Below are 16,377 nucleotides of genomic sequence, written 5' to 3'. Positions count from 1 at the left end.
CATTAAAATGAAAGAAATGCAGTTAGATAACATGGAGACAAATCTAGGAGACACCAGTATCTATTAAAGTATGAAGCACCAGTTAGGCAGCATCCCTCCATTGAGGCTGTGTGTGAACACAAGTGTTACATTACAGGTGTACTCTGTACCCACACTGTGCAGACTGTACAGTCAGTTCAACATTCCACTATCTTTTTGGCCATAGTTTGTCTTGGTTTTCATGGTTAGACCAGAAACCCAAAGGAAAAGATTCTTCCTTCCAGCCTCCTGTTTGCACATGAAGTTGTGGTGAAACAGGAAGAAAAAAAACCCAACACCCCAAAACTATGCTTCACATCTAGTTTGTAGTCTATCATCATCTGCTTTTGCTGTTGCTCTTCAGAGTATAGAATAAACTCTGTTATTCTATAAACACAGCTAGAAGCAGCTAACAAGTAGTTATGCTAACACAGCAACCTTCCTGCTGCCTCACGCACAAATGAACCAGACTTATTTCAAGTCTACAGAACCATAATGTTGTCTTTGCTAACTATGTCTCAAAGCTTAGCATAGATCTTGAAAAACTAAGGGACATATACAGAATTATCAGCAGTATTTTTCCTTCACCCCTTTCCTATGAGTAAATAACTACAACCCTTAAGCCTTTGTGTACTTTAAGGGCATCACAGGCAGTGCTGTTCTGCAGAACATCTTCACAGAAAAACCTCCTGTATGAAGTCAAAGGAAAGGCCAGTTTCCAATTGTAGTTTAAAGCAATAATTTACTTAAAGACAATCCAGGAAACCCAATTAAACTATCCCTCATATGAAGTATGAGACTATTGGACTAAAGTCACAAGAAGTATTTCTTCTCTGAAGGGCAGATTCTTTTTTATGTTAAGCAGCTGTAAATATATTTGAGGAAGAAAAAAGGCTCTGTTGAAGATTATCTGATTATCTTCTGTTTGTAACTCAGAGTGAATTCATAAATCTTGACTAGGCTTTTAATTCACTGGGAAGCATATATACACATATATATATAAAATCTAATCCAGTCCTTATATGGAACTTGTCCAGCCAACATCTGTGGAAATAAAAAAACCACACATACACAAAACTCTAAATCCCAAGTAACTCTTTAAAAGTGCAACCAATGATGTCTCCTCAGCTAGTCTCATTAAGAACAAGGTTAGATTGCAATAATTTGCCATCTTCATTTATTCTCCATAAATAACGAAGCAAAGCGATTCAGCTCAGGACCAACAATCTTACCTTCACAGAAGACAAGTTGGACATATTTAACGTGACAAAAAATACAAATTTGATTTCCATGTTACTACGTCAATTAAGAGATAAGCAAGCTGACTTAAGAGGGAAAGGTAGAGGGCAATGTCCAATATTCATGAAACTGAACAGGCCAGTGATTCAGTAGGTTCAGGCACTGACGTTTTTAATACTGATAAAAATAATTTTATGTAAGCTGAATGCCACAGAGACTTGATTTACTTCAAAGGAGTACTTACAATTTTGGTCTGGTCCACTAGAGCACAGTAGTTAACCAGAACATTTATTTATAGTTATTCCCACTAACACAGTGTTATCACAAAAAGCTTTGGTTTATATTCATAGTGTTAAGATGAAAAACATACAGCAATGGAAAAACATGCTAAGCAAGACTTTGCTATTCCTGCAAAATGTTAAGGCTGTTGTTTGCAGTGCTTGTAATCTTGTTCTCAGGAAGCTAATAAAGGCCAGGGCAGCTGCAGGCACACACACCTCCTCAAGCTCAGCAGTCTGTACAAGAGCAAGTTTCAACACTGATTAACAACACTATCAAAACGCAGTGTGCTTAAGTTTCTAGTTTAAGTTAACTAGTAAAAAAACATCCTCAAACTGAAAAAAGTCTCCTGCAAGTGAAATCACTTGCCTACAGATGCAAAAGTGAACCCTAAAACATTTGGCTAGTTACACTGACAACTGTAACAATGAAAAACCCAACACTGATTTAAATGTAAAACTGCTCTTAAATCCGAAACCAAAGCAAACAACCCTCCCTAAAAACCACAACCAAGCCAAACCCTCAAAATCTGTCAGTATCACAGTCACTGGCATTCAGGAGGGACATGTTTAGATTTCAGGCTCCTCTAGGTTTTCCTTACCTATAGAGTGTGCTAAGCATCATCTCCTGCAGAAAATGTAAGGAAGCAAAGTACTCTGAACTCAGGGAAACATAGGTTTGGATATGAAGCAAATTTATTGTTCCAAGCGTTGAAATTAGGGAGTATTTTAAATGAACAGCTACACACTTCATGGAAATCCAGCTACTATGAATGGACAAAGCCAGGTAACCCTTAAATGAAGTTTCAAAGCTATGGTAACATGGCATACACAGAGAGCCTTGTAGGGAACCCATGGTTTAGAAAATCAAAGGATGCCCTCTGCATAAAGGACAGGCAGAGAACAGCATCACTGAGGTACTAGTTCCATTTCTTTCAGGCAAATTACTGCATAGATCTCTAAGGTTAAGGAGTTCTGACATATTTCTGAACAGCTTTTACAGTATCATAAGATAACTTAATGAAAATACATCGTATTTGAAACCAAAGAGCAGCATATTACACATGCACTAATAGAAAACATCCTGTGTGCGACCCGAGATGTTAGAAGTACCAGACACAACCTGGATGTTAATCTGAAAGCATCTTAATTTGATTTGACTTTAATTTTTGTGGGAAAAAAAAGTTTACATGGTTTTATTCATAAAATGGAATTCTCAACATTCAGCTGTGGTGGGTATAACACGAACATAGACAGTCTTCATGTTCAGGTTCTTCATGGAGATGTCCTTTGTGACCTCTGAGCCAAGAAAACAAGAGAGAAACAGAACACAGTTAGTGCTTTCCTTACAGGTACAACTATAAACTTTTTCATCTCTATTCAGATGATTCTGCTTGTTTAATATCAGATCAGGGCTAGGACAGAAACTGCTCAGCTCAAAACTCACTTCTGTTAAAGGAAGGATCACCACACCTCAGCATTGCCACTGCAAGAGCTGAAAATATTGGTTTAAGTTATAAAGTAGAATTTTTGGAAAGCCTGTGTCAGCACCAGCTTCACTTCTACACAGAATAATATCTAGTTCATAAAACATTATTTTATTATGGAATTACACAAAGCCAATATTATCAATGCAATGCCCTAAAAAACAGCCTTATCAATCTTACAAGAGGAATGGCCAGATGGGCAGATCAGAGACCCACCTCTGACAGAAGGCAACACACGTGGGAAGCAGTGTAAGAGCATCCATTCATTAACTTGAGATGTACACAAAAAGCAAAGACTGTTGCAGTATCTGCTGAAAACCTCAGGTTGCAATCTTGTCAAATATGCCTAAAGAATTTCATACCATACCAGATCAGTCCCTTAAGTCTTTTCATAGCTGTATGCATACAGTCTGGAACAGTAATAGGATCAAATCTCACCAAAAAACCTCCTCTAAGGATATAGTATATTTCCAACTGGTTGATTCAGGGTCTGTGATTATTCATGAAACAGAGTAATTGCACTTTGTGGCTACAGAAAATGTCACCTGCCAATTTGGGAGGAACTGGAAAGCTCTTTCACTATTCTTGTCACCTTACAGAGCTTTTTCCCCAATAAGGTAAACACCTGCTAGCTCAGTGCTTCCCAGCACCCATCAGCTGCAGCAAACTACCTCAGTACCACAGCAGATTCCTTTTGCTCCAAAGCTTTACCTCCCACTATTCCAAACAATCTGAGTAACAAGTACACCAGAGGTCTCTCTTCCAAAAAACTTGAAAGTGGTAAGAAACTTCAAGGTGGCAGTCACAAAAACATCCACTGAAACCAAAGCAAAAGCCTCTCAAGGGGGTTACTCTGCACACCAGGATCCCCATACACAACACAAGCAAATAAAATATCATTCTAAATGTTGGCACCAGTGTGAGCACAAATGACAGATGAAAAAGGTTCAGAATGGCCGGGTATTTCTTCAGTAGAAACAAACTTGCAGTGCACTGCTCTGTGTCACAGGGTGAGGTCTGGTGTTCCCTCACTCACCCCCAGCTGACAGCAACCAGGGCACTGTGTGTGTGGTGGGGGGGGGAGAGCCTGGGAGGTGCATCCATGGAGATAATGAAGGAGCAGTTTAGTTTTCAGTAACATGATGTCCAAGTGAAAGCTGATTCTAGAAATGCCAGCAATGAGGTTCTGTTTCCATATAACAGAATGCACACTCCTAGCATTAAGGCTCCCATCTTTCTTCAAGAAATACTTCATTTTTAGAGTGAGCAGATATAGTCCACATCAAAGTTTAAAAGCCATCTATTAATTAAAGAACTAAGAAGTCCTTATGGATCATGATGGTACTGTTTTTAAGGAGTTCACTCCCAGTGCAGTGCTCTGCTTTAAGCAGCTGAAAAGCCTTTTACAGAGCATGAAGAGTGGAGGTATAATCCAATTCAGCAATCAGGGCTTCATTCCCCCATTAACCTTCCTTCCCTCCCTATGAAAATGATACATCAGTACATAAAAGTTATTTTGGTCTGCAAAAGTAGCCAAAAAAACCCCAAACAAACTTGGTCTCAAAGTCTTTTTGAAATTATTTTTTTAAATCCTGAAAAATTAGGAACTACATTAAGCTATTTTTAACACAATAACACAATTTATTTAACACAATTTATTTAAAACAATAATTACTATTACCAATTGTAAAGCTGATTTATAATAACAAATATACGGATGTCCTCCTTTCTGTGCCAGATCCTCCAAAGGAAGACTCTGAAGTTAGAACAGTAACAGGTACTGCCTTCACCCCAAATGTGCCTCTCTATCAGCACCTGGAATTGTTTCCAGCTCATGAACAAGAAACACTCGAGACTTTGGCCATTATAGAATGTTTTTCCAGTATTCCAAAAGGGAGTGAAGAACACATGTTTCTGAAAGGCTGGCAAGCTTTTGTGCCACAGACAGCAGATGCCCAACTGCCTGTACCTGATGACACTTATAAAAATAGTATTTTCAAAACTGATAACTCATTTTCCTCCAAGTCACTTTCTTTTTCTAAAACCAGACATCAACCTTCCATTACATGGCTTATTTTCAAACATCTCCAGTTATTAGCAGCAAATATATATATATTTTTAAAATTTTAGAATAAACCATAAAAAAACTACTCAAGAAGAGACTGAACTTTGTTTGGAAGGTAGGACCTTGAAATACACTGACATGAAGATGAGTAGGAGATTTCGAAGTTGCAACAAGATAAATCAACCTTAATTGAACTAATGTTTTCCAGAGGCATCAAAATATTTGTTTTATGTGCAGCAGTTATTTACCATCTGAAGATGAAGTATGACTATTTCAGTGTTTATTCAACTTAAAAATGTTATTAAAAGAGCTAGATCATTTTAGCCTTTGAAGAGCTATCAAACTGATCTTTCACATCATCATGAATTGCCACTTTATACACTTGATTTAAAGCTGAAATAGTTCTGGACAATTCATACTACAAACATGTTATGGTTATTTCCCTTTCAGGTAAAGGCATTTTCAAAATTCTTGCTGAAATTGAGACTTAAAGGCTTTACATTTTTCTGGTTTCTTCCCTCTTTCAAAGCTCAAAGTTTGCTACAGTAGTTATGTTAGTATCTTGAGTCAGTCATATGCTGCTGTGAACCCTCTGGCCCTGTAACAATGATAGAAACCACAAAAGAAAGATGTACCCCATCCATTGCTCCTAAATGGCTACACTCCCAGTGAGGGAAGTTTTGCACTGAAATACATTCTTTGCTTATGCCAACAAAGGCATTTCCAGAGGAAATTTATCCCATCTTATAATTAGTTAACTAGTTTAAGCAGGATGTCTAACTTCTGAACAAGTAACGTAGCAGGGGATACATTAGTGTCATGCATCCCTCCCAAACAGCTCATATAAATCAGGCCACTTAATACAATGGAGACAAAATCCTTTGCACAATTTTCCTGAATATACAGAAATACCAAGTTGTGTTGTTGTTTGTTTTTTTTTTTTTTTACCAGGCAGTTTCCAATCCATTGTTTGATCAAATGAAGTCCCCAATCTTTCTTATGTTGAACTAGACTACAGGTGGCTGTATCTTTAGTCTTAACTTTTTCAGGAATCAAGAGATACTTGTTTTTTAAGCCTCACCACCTGTCAGTGGTTTTGCAAGATTTTTTTTGAACATTTCAGGTATGTGACTGTGATAAAGCTTCCTGTTTCCCAGGTCTTCTAAATGTATTGTGGCTGCCATACCCTATCAAGTCTGACCTACTCGCACAACTCCAAAATAGATCCAATACTCTCTTCCACCCCCTCCCATTCTCCAGAATGAAGGAAAAAAACCCAACATCTACAACAGGAATGTTCCAGGAACGCCCCCTCCCATTCTCCAGAATGAAGGAAAAAACCCCAACATCTACAACAGGAATGTTAACAAGTTCTTACAATCTTCACACTTTCAACTCACTCACTTCTGGGAGGAGATTCACTCTCTGCGTAGTCACAGCAGCATGTAACTACCATTTACACTGCTGACTAACTTCTGTATTTCAAAAGGAAGGAATCTTTACAAAGCCTGTCTTGCTCATTTCACAAACAAAAGGCATTAGAGCTTCGAACTTCTAAATGTCATGTGTATATTTATTAAATAAAAACTCATCTACTGGGCAAAATTAGAAAAAGAGTGTGTGTTTAGTCATTAAACTGGATCTCAGGCTACATGAGCTGCTCCTCAACAAAAACTTCTAAGCATCCTTAGGATTAGCAAACCTGAAGTTTGTGCTTACCCTGAGTCTGTGCTTCATCCAGGAACAATTTCAGCCTCCTGCTTCTGAGCCCAAATACTTTTGCTGTTTCATGTATAAGACCTTGGTATGTTAATCCATTCTGACCAACAGGGTTCTCCATTAGAAGAGTTCCCACTGTTCCTTTCTGACATTCTGAACAAGATAAACAGATGGATCAGTGTGGGTGAGGAATAATATGACTTGATTTATATTGGTAAATTGAAATTTAGGATTTCTTCTTCCATTTCACCTCTACTTGTTCATAGTGCTGAGTAATTGCCAATACCTACTTAGAGATATCCAAGAATTAAGTTCAAGGAACTACAGAATCAGAAGTGTAAGTAATTACCAGCAGCTTAACAGACAAAATAAAACATTGCAGAAATGTTCATAGGGGGCAACAGAATAACCTAGAGACTTGGAATCATAAAACATTTCCACAGGACACACAACCCTCAGACAACTAGAGAGGCTCACAAAGGACTTTCTCATGATCAAATCCCCAGTTAAAAACACATTTTGGGCCCAAGTAGGTTCCCAGCAGCATCAATGAGATTCCACCCATGTGGAATTCCAGAAAGGACTCACAGCAAGGCAAAGTTACAAAATTAGCAGCTGTGAAACAGAATTATATGCACAGATATATACACCAGATCAGGTTCATCATACAATTAATTTGGCTTTTAAATAGAATCAAGAAACATTTCACAGCTGTTTACAGTGTCTTGGTAAAGAGCTGGCTCCTCCTCAAGTTTTGGTCAGTTTTAGACTCAGTCTTTTGAAATAAGCTGCACAGGTGAGCTGTGGTCAGAAACAGGAAAACAATGCTGAAGGGCTCATGTTTAAATGCAGTCCCTTATCTTAGACTGACTCTCCTTTCTCTTTTCTGAATGGAGGGAGGGAAGCTAAACATAAAACACTGTGCTTATTAGAAAGCACATAGTAGGTAAAAATAAAGATCATCACCATCTACCAATGAAGAAATACATATATATCTTACTCATTACGTGATGGTGCCCAAAACTTGTACCAAAAAAAGCTCAGCCTGTAAATGAGGAGAGATCAGTATCCTACATACCCTGTGGTTTTGCATTCATTAACTGCAAGTTGATATACTGGCAGAGAAGAGCATCAGCTGAGTTGATCAGAGCAGGTGCTGACCCTGTTGTCACATGTAGAGTCTTTCCGCTGAGACTAAGCAAGTCAGTTTTGTTTATCAGTTCTGAAAAAGAAAATGAGACCAGTCAGGCCATTACAGGGAAGCAGGGGTCCAGTTCTCACTCCATTTGCTGACAATGAGGCTTTCTAACTACTGATTCCACTGCGGAAGCTTTTCCCTCCTCACAATTCCTTGCTCAGGAAAGAGCATTTCTCAGTTTTGAAACATGGAATTTGTGCAGAAATTGGTTGTTTTCCTATCAAGACAGAGTAATTTGTCTGCTGTGGAAATCAGCTCCCACCATTTCTTATGCATATAAGACATGATTACGTATGCAATAAAAATAAATAACTTCAACCAAGCAAGAAATTCCTCACTAACGCCAACCACTTGTACCTCATTAAATTAAGACCTATGATCTTTGCCTCTACCCTGACATCCCCTGCTGAAGCAGCACCAGATGTGTGATACTCTGCAACATCAGGACATTCCCCTCATTAAACTCCAGATGTAAAAGCACTGCTGGTTAGCTCATGAATAATGCCCTCTGCATTAATATGTGTTTCATGTCAATAGCTGATGATTCAGCAGCTAACTCCAGCCATGCATATTTAGAAAATGGTGGAAGACCAGATCCAAAATAGGACCCATGTCTCAAAGGATTTTAGAAGTAATATCAGCACCCTGAAAGCACTCAGATGAGAAGCTAATGAGGTTTCTGTAATACAAATGAAATATGTAAGGCTGCGTTCTGCACTACCTGCATTAGCAGCTGCCTATCACTGAGGTAAAAAAAGCTGCTGATAGCCACTATATGAAATACCCAGAGAAAGACCATCACTCTCTGCTACAAAGCTTTTGCAGCTCCAAAGACCAAATCCAGGAAGAATGAATAAATTTAATTTCTTGTAAGACTTGTGCACTGCCTGTACATACAGAACAGGCACATCTGCCACCTGTTTAAAACAAGTTTTCATCCCCTATCAGCCCTACTCGCCTGTCACTGAGTCTTAAGCTTCACAAAGCTTATTTTCCATCAGTCAAGGTGAATGGATTCTGAGGAGGGAGAAGAACCACTCCTTTTTCCAGGCATGTTTGTAAACTTAAAAATTAAAAAAACCCAACCCAAACCCAACCTCAAAACCAAAAAACAAAGCAACAAAAGGGGTGACAAAATAATCAGGGGCTACAAGCTTACAAAATTGCACTACCTGCCATAGAATATCAAAGCATGATGCACTGTGGAAGGCTTATGAGGATGAAGGTTTCCCTAGTCTGCCCTCAGGTTGCATCTAAAATGATAAAATTCTATATTTTTAAAACAAATTGATACATATATCTATAAAGCTTTCAAGAAAAAGGCAAAACTCTACTGCTGCTTCTAAAACTGAGTTTTCAAGAAGGAATACGATGATGGTGACCATCTGCCAGCCACCCAAAAAGCATCACTTTCTGTTTTCCTCACAGGACAGCAAGAAAGTAACTAAATTAACAAGTGGAGAGGAATTAACACAGTTTCACCCTACAGAAAGGGAGGAGTCAGCTGCAGGTCCTCCCTAGCAAAACCCTAAGGCAGCACTGCTTGCCACATCCAATTACTAGGTGATGGGTAGGAGAGAGCAGCAGGCAGCAGGGTGCTTTGAGGAGCAGGATACATGCATCTTCAGGAACTTCCAGTCTGACATGACCCAGCTGCTGGGATCTGTGCTGATCCACCAGGGCAACAGGGCCAAGAGCCACAGTGGTCCCTGCATTTAACAAATCCAGCATTTTGCATGACAGGACTGCTGACATTCCCACAAGGAAGAGTTCATGTACAGTGCTGTCAATAGACTCAGCTCATCTAACCCTCTAATAATAATAAGAGCAAGGAAAAGAAAAAAAAGTGGATAATTTTTTCATACCTAATAATACACTTGAAAACAAGCACTATAAGTGCTCATCAATATTAAAATCACTTTTAAAGGCAGTCCTCCCTGCAGCTGAGATTTAAGTGCTAATACTCTTCTAAGGTACCTAAAAGCCTCATGGCCTTTTAAAAAATTAAAGATGAAAAAAATTCTTTTGTACTCTTGTTCATAAAACAGTGCTAAGAATAGAACTAAAAAAAAAAGCCACCTGAAAATCATAAAGATTAAATAAAATGTAGACTAAGAAGTTTGTAGGGGAATTTTTGCCTCATCTTCCCCATTCCTTCTTTTTAAGCCTAACATGATTTACAGCTTCATATAGTCCCATAAAGAAACAATTTCTTGATTTTTTTAAATAGGTCTTTTTCAATATGGGCTACTTTCATGAAAGCCAAGTGCAACTCAAAAAGCATTCCCAATTAGAAGTTTAGAAAGTTTCTAACTTGCCAGCAACCTAGAGCAAAAAGAAAGCCACAGACAACTGTTCTCACCATCTAACTTGAGTCCAGCTTCTTTTCTTAAATAAAAGAAGAAAAATAATTTTAAAGAGAGACAAATTCTATTCTCAGTCTCTGAAGATCAGGACAAATCCCAGAGCCTTGCTCAGTGCTTTAGAGTTACTCGAAATACATTGATACACTGTTGGGGAGGAAATGTTTATCCCATTATTTCAATGTTGCTCTGAAAAGCAGAGACATGACATATTTTATTTAGCCTGCCTTAATACAAGAACTGCCTGGTTTTGTGCCATTATGCAACCCCAAGTAAATCTTCATTACGATTAGAAAACAAGATAATAAATTACTGCAAGTGAAGTGCACAGCCCTAAAAACCACAGGAAGGAAAATAAGGAGCCAGAAATGTGGTTTTACTGGGTCACAATTTTATTAACACACATGGGAACGATTCAGCAACAATTTGTCTGGAGTGCAAGACCTTTCTTTGCAGGTCCTTTCAGAGCAGCTGGTACAACCCCCAGCCTTGCCTTACCTAATGGTGTCCTAGAGCCACCACTAGGCTGCACCTAAAGAAGTCCTGGAGCCACCATTAGGCCACAGTTAACATCACCTCTGCAAAGGTTGGGCAGACAAAGCCAAAGGACTGCACCTGAACTGAGCATCAGGGATTCTGGGTCTGTTCTCTAACATCTTTAAAGTTACTTTCTTTCAACGTGCCTTCAACCCTGACTCTTCAGGGAGTCATACCATCCGCTGATCAATACTTGTTCCAGATCTCTGCCAAAATGTAACAAATGTGAATTTGATAATGTCATTTTTCCAAGGGAATTTTCTTGTTAATAAGCAGGCAGGGAAACAAACCCACTCTGCCCAGACCACTTACAAAAAGTGAAAGTTTAAAATCAGCAGACCATGATGGGAAGTCCCCAGATGATACCTACACAGCACAAGCATCAGGGAAAGGAAATAAATAAAGCATTTGTCACTAGTGCAGGAAAGAAACTTTGAGGAAGAGGGAAAGTCTAGATTTTCTTTACCACTTCCTTTAGGAATTCAGCATTAGATGCTGCATCCTTTTGTTCTGTTAATGGCAAAAAACAAACCTTATCAAATAAGGAGTCTAACTCCTTAGAGTCTTTTTGAGACAAGAGGTTCCCAACTCTTCTTGGCTTTTTCCAGGTCACCTCTTTACAATTGTACTGAATTAACTGTAGTAATTGTACTGTCATGAATTGTAACAGCACATACTGACCTCTGTAGGCATGTACCACACTTCTATGAAGTATGTCACTAAATACCTGGAAAATTATTTCAAGGAAAACTATTTCTTCTTTAAAATATAACTGAAACTTGAGGAAGGTACTGAGGGATTCAGAATTTCCCATAAATCATCTATAACTGAAAGCCAAGAAGAATCCCTTTGTGTGACAGAACTACTCAGTCCAGCTCAGCACAACTTGGGAAGAGGTTTTATCACAGTAAAGGATGAAAACATTACAGCTGGTATGAAACCCCCCCCAAACATTCTTCTAGAAAACCTGTCAGGAGCAGACAAGTGCCAAAGCTGAAGACTGTCATGTCACTGCTATCATCTCTGACTCAAGTGAGACTGTTCACCTGCTGATGTCTCAAGTAGACATGAACTGGTGATCCTTACCAGCCCTGTGGGCACCCCAAAGCAGCCTTCCACAGCAGCCAATTAAAGGATCCCCCTCCTAGACATTGCTTCAGTGAGATTTGTATGAAAACACACCAGCAGAAGTTTCTGTAGCTGCCCCAGTACCATTCTTGCATTTTTGTGTATTATCTTTGTAATGAACAAAACTCTGTATCATCCATTTACAGAGTTTTACATTCTCAGGCCTTAAAGAGGCTGAATTCAAGCTGCAAAAATATTCCATGGGTTTTTCTAAAAAGAAGAAATGCAGAGATCCTCAGGCTTCTCTAGGGTGAAAAGCAACATTTTTTTATTTCCTCTACAGACAGCAGTTTGCATTCAGTTTTAATTCTCACTCTGCCTACCCAGGCATTAGGGTATAAATAAGCAAGCAGAAGCTGCTGGCAGGTTGCCATCAATACAGAGCATTGCCTGGACCCAATGGAAACACCTTCTGAAATAAATCAGATTTTGTCCTGATGAGAACTGCAATGGCAATCAGGTAACAAAAGAGATGAGCATCATTTAGCAGCAGCCTTTGGAAACATGATGATGTGATTGCAAAGTGTCTCATAAACTAAGTACTAGAAAATAGAATATATCCTTATGCATTTTCTTGCCAATTTCATATATATATAGAAAAAAATATACATTTAATAACCCTTAACTGCTGCTAGGAAGACTTCCAGTTTTCCTTGTCATACTCCATTTACCTGTTTTTCCATTAAAAACTGTCAGTTTTCTATTTTGAAGACCAAAAATGCAGGAGACAGCATCTAAGAGTCCAGTGAAGTTCAAAGTATTATCTCCTTTTGGATTTTCCAGCAGCAATACACCATCTGCAACCAAAATGAAGAAATTAAAATGCAGCTTGAAAGCAACAGGCAAATTTCAAGGATCTTATAATCACTTTTTCTAATTACTTTCAGGGAGTTTCTAAGCTAAGTTCAAACTGACAACACTGCATCTTCCAGAATTTTTTTTAGAAAGAAAGGGAAAGAGGAAAGAACAGGGAAACTAAGTCAAGTGTACTTCAGATCTAGAGCACAGAAGTGATATTTGTTTTTAATTATCAAAGCAGGCACATTTTTATGTTAATGAAATATAATCCAGTATTATACTGATTAAAATCTGCCAGACTGTGTGCCCTCTGAGATGTTCACCAGCTTACATATTTATGTTAATTACTATTCAGTAAGTAGCTTTGCAACTATGTTAAACAATGCACACTCACTTTGACAGACAAACTGTAAGCAGATGTAGGAAAAAAATTCCAGAGAGTGCATTTAGTTTTCTCCCCTTTTAACACATTAACTCAACCTTGTTACACTTTTAACAGCACTGTACACAGCTTTTGATTATCCAAGACACACTCATTGTGTTCTCTACTTTAAGTATCCTTTTCAGCTCCATACTGAACATCAAAGTTTTCAAAACCAGGATCTCCTCCCAGAAAGGCATCACCTACAACTACAGTGCTACACCAAGAATTCAAAATTCTCAAGGTACAGTACACAGTGTGGCTTAATGTCCACAGAGTGTGGACACCTCCAGACATACTCACAAACATTCTGCAGAATATGCATGTGCACACCTGCGTATCATAGAATCATCAGAGAATGGTTTGGGTTGGAAGGGACCTTAAAGATCATCTAGTTCCAACCTCCCTGCATGGGCAGGGACACCTCCCACCAGCCCAGGTTGCTCCAAGCCCCATCCAACCTGCCCTTCAACACTGCCAGGGATGGGGCAGCCACAGCTTCCCTGGGCAACCTGGGCCAGGCTCTCACCCCCCTCACAGTAAAGAATTTCTTCCTAAGAAATATACTTCAGGTCCACATCAGAAGACAGCATGGACAGTATAAATTGTTGGTTTCAATAAACTTACTTTCAATTATTGAAAGCTACCACTGGAAGGCAGTTTGCACCATCTTTCAAAACAATTTGTGGCTCCCACATTCATTACACCATTTTCCAAACACTCTTAACATCACCACTGACAAATCAAACCCAGAACATTCCTACCTTGCTCTGTCCCATTGACGCAGACTTTGAGGTTGACGTAGGCACAGGCTGGACCAACACGCTGACACAAACCACCTCTGACGAGTGTAATTTCTAGCTCTGATCCCTTCAGCTGAAGAAAGAGGAACATTATGACTACTTTAATATTGTTTTATTAAACAAACACAACAAAATATTGTCCTTAAATAAATATTTTGTCTTTTTATACTAAATGTGACTTAAAATAAAATGGCAACTTCTGCCAAACTTTCCTTCAGTCCATCAAATAGTCATTTGTCTTTAATACATGCCAAAGATACAGCAGCATTTAACACATAAGGAAAACAAAGTGGAATAAACAGCCTGATTCTCACAACTGATGAGTAGTGATGACAGCCTTCTGAAATATTATCCAAAAGTGGATATACTGAAGAGAAAGACTCTCCCAAAGGTAATAAGGTAATTCAGAGTACCTGAAAACAGGACCCTGCTCTCAGTGACTGTCTGGAGAAGCCTTCATCTGTCTCCCAGGGGCAACTGAGAACACCAGAGTAGTAAATGTCCTGATATCAACTCAGCTTTTATGAGTATCTTCCCACTAGCAACTGGGGAACGGATTTAAAATTCAAACCAACGAGAAATGAGACCAGTGTCTTCCTTTGCAAATGAGAGACAGGATGAAGAGGCATGAGAATCTGCAGCAACACCACAGAAACACTTCATTTTGTAGAAGCCTTAAACCACAGCTTTAAGGCTCTGCTTTTCCAAGCATAGGCCTCTCCCTGAACTAAGTACGGGCTGGAATTACTCCTGCATTTACACCAATTTTCACAGGAATCACACTCTAAATTATTTCTTGATTGAAATCTGTAATTAAACAAGTGTCACACAGAAATCACTTAGATGAACAACTGATAGTGATTGGCCATTTCAGCCAAATATATATACATTTAGAGGCAGTCTTTGGAAGTCACATTCCAAAAGGTGAACAGACCTGGAAGTGCCACTCTTTGCTGAGCTCCCTTTGCAAATTAGGGAAAGTCACTTAGGAAATAGCCAATCTCATTGTGTGTTCACCAAATTCTTCTTGAAATTAAAAACTCATTTTCCAAGTAGCTGCTTTTCCTTCACAGTATTTTCTGAGCAACTGCTGATTATTTTTTTTTGTTTTTCTTTCTCAGAGCAAGTCTGAGGATTTCATAGTCAAGGCCTTGAATCAAAAACCAATCCAGGATAATTTCACAGATACACTGATCCTGAATATAATCAAAATGCTTGTAGAAAAAACAGAGTGCATTTCACTTTTTGTCCCAGTCTTCATACATATTTGACATCATGCAGGCTTCTGTTACTCCTTTTAGTAACTTCCAGATATTTGGTGCAATGATCTCTTCACAGTTGACTTGACTTATGAACTCACATGTGGAATTACTTCATTCTTTTAACTTGCAGTAGATCTGAAAGTGTGTAATAGTCACTCTACAGCATTCTCCATATCCATGCTGCTTATCAGCCTCTACTGACATGAGACAGTTGATGCATAAATCAAGTTGAATTCATATCTTCATAGTCTTTATGCCTGAAGCTGCTTGTACAACGTGCAGTGCAGTTATGGCAAATGAAGACAACTGACCACTGCCATGTCTGATGCACCAACCAACAAATTCACTGCACACAGCTGCAGCTACCCTTAGCTCTTCATGAAGGGCCAAACTCAACCACAGAAAGCATTTCTGAAGACTGGCTTTTTCATTTCAGATATTTTGATTTACTGCTCCTAATGTGACGAACTGGTTGCAGGAGAACAGAGTGTAAACAACTGCCCCCAGCAATCCATTTCCACATGAAGTGCAGCTTCTAAGGAAAACTTGACAGTTGCACTAGTATCTTTCACCTGATCCTCTCTGGAACCTCATTTTTTAAATCTACGTCTAAGCCCAGCAAATCTGTAAGGACAATAACCCTCTACATGTGCAGAAGGCAACTCATGTGGCACAGACAACCTCTGCAGGAAGGTTCCTGGTACTGAGTCTCCTCGAAGTAAATAACTAACAAACAACTCAGTGTGTAGTTACAGAGCTCTTCTTTACCCCCGTGTACCATATGCAACCTGTACAGCTTTGGTACACAGAACTTGCAGTAGGTCCCTGAGCTCCCTGCTGATGTTTTTGTTTGTAAAAAACCCCCATGGCCAAGATATTAAGCTGGCAGGGAGGGACTCTCAGCTCTATGGCCCTTACAAAATGGTTGCAGTTCTACAAACTTCGTCATCAATTCCAATAGCCACACAGAGCTGTCTGTCATGTGTAGTCTCATTTCAGCTGTTAATTGCTTAGGTTTTCACAGGCTAAAATCTGACATTCATGCAAACACAGAGCCACAA

At 39.0% G+C, this 16,377-nt stretch overlaps 1 protein-coding gene across 2 annotated transcripts in view; it reads right to left on the bottom strand.

The window, feature by feature from the left end:
- Positions 1-2,215: 2,215 nt before the first annotated feature.
- IARS (isoleucyl-tRNA synthetase) overlaps positions 2,216-16,377 on the bottom strand; it is a 105,074-nt gene continuing 90,912 nt past the window's right edge. For both annotated transcript variants that reach the window (XM_009997019.1, XM_009997020.1), the window contains exons 30-33: positions 12,704-12,829; positions 7,885-8,028; positions 6,807-6,959; positions 2,216-2,834 (exon numbers count right to left, since the gene is read on the bottom strand). In XM_009997019.1, coding sequence (XP_009995321.1) covers positions 2,752-2,834; positions 6,807-6,959; positions 7,885-8,028; positions 12,704-12,829 — 506 coding nt within the window. In that variant the 3' untranslated portion in view covers positions 2,216-2,751. The remainder of the gene's footprint in view (positions 2,835-6,806; positions 6,960-7,884; positions 8,029-12,703; positions 12,830-16,377) is intronic.

The sequence above is a fragment of the Chaetura pelagica genome, unplaced genomic scaffold (assembly GCF_000747805.2).
Source record: "Chaetura pelagica isolate M959 unplaced genomic scaffold, ChaPel_1.0 scaffold364, whole genome shotgun sequence".
NCBI classification, from domain to species: domain Eukaryota; kingdom Metazoa; phylum Chordata; class Aves; order Apodiformes; family Apodidae; genus Chaetura; species Chaetura pelagica.
The sequence above is the reverse complement of the archived record's forward strand: the minus strand, read 5'-3'. Positions and strand labels throughout refer to the sequence as shown.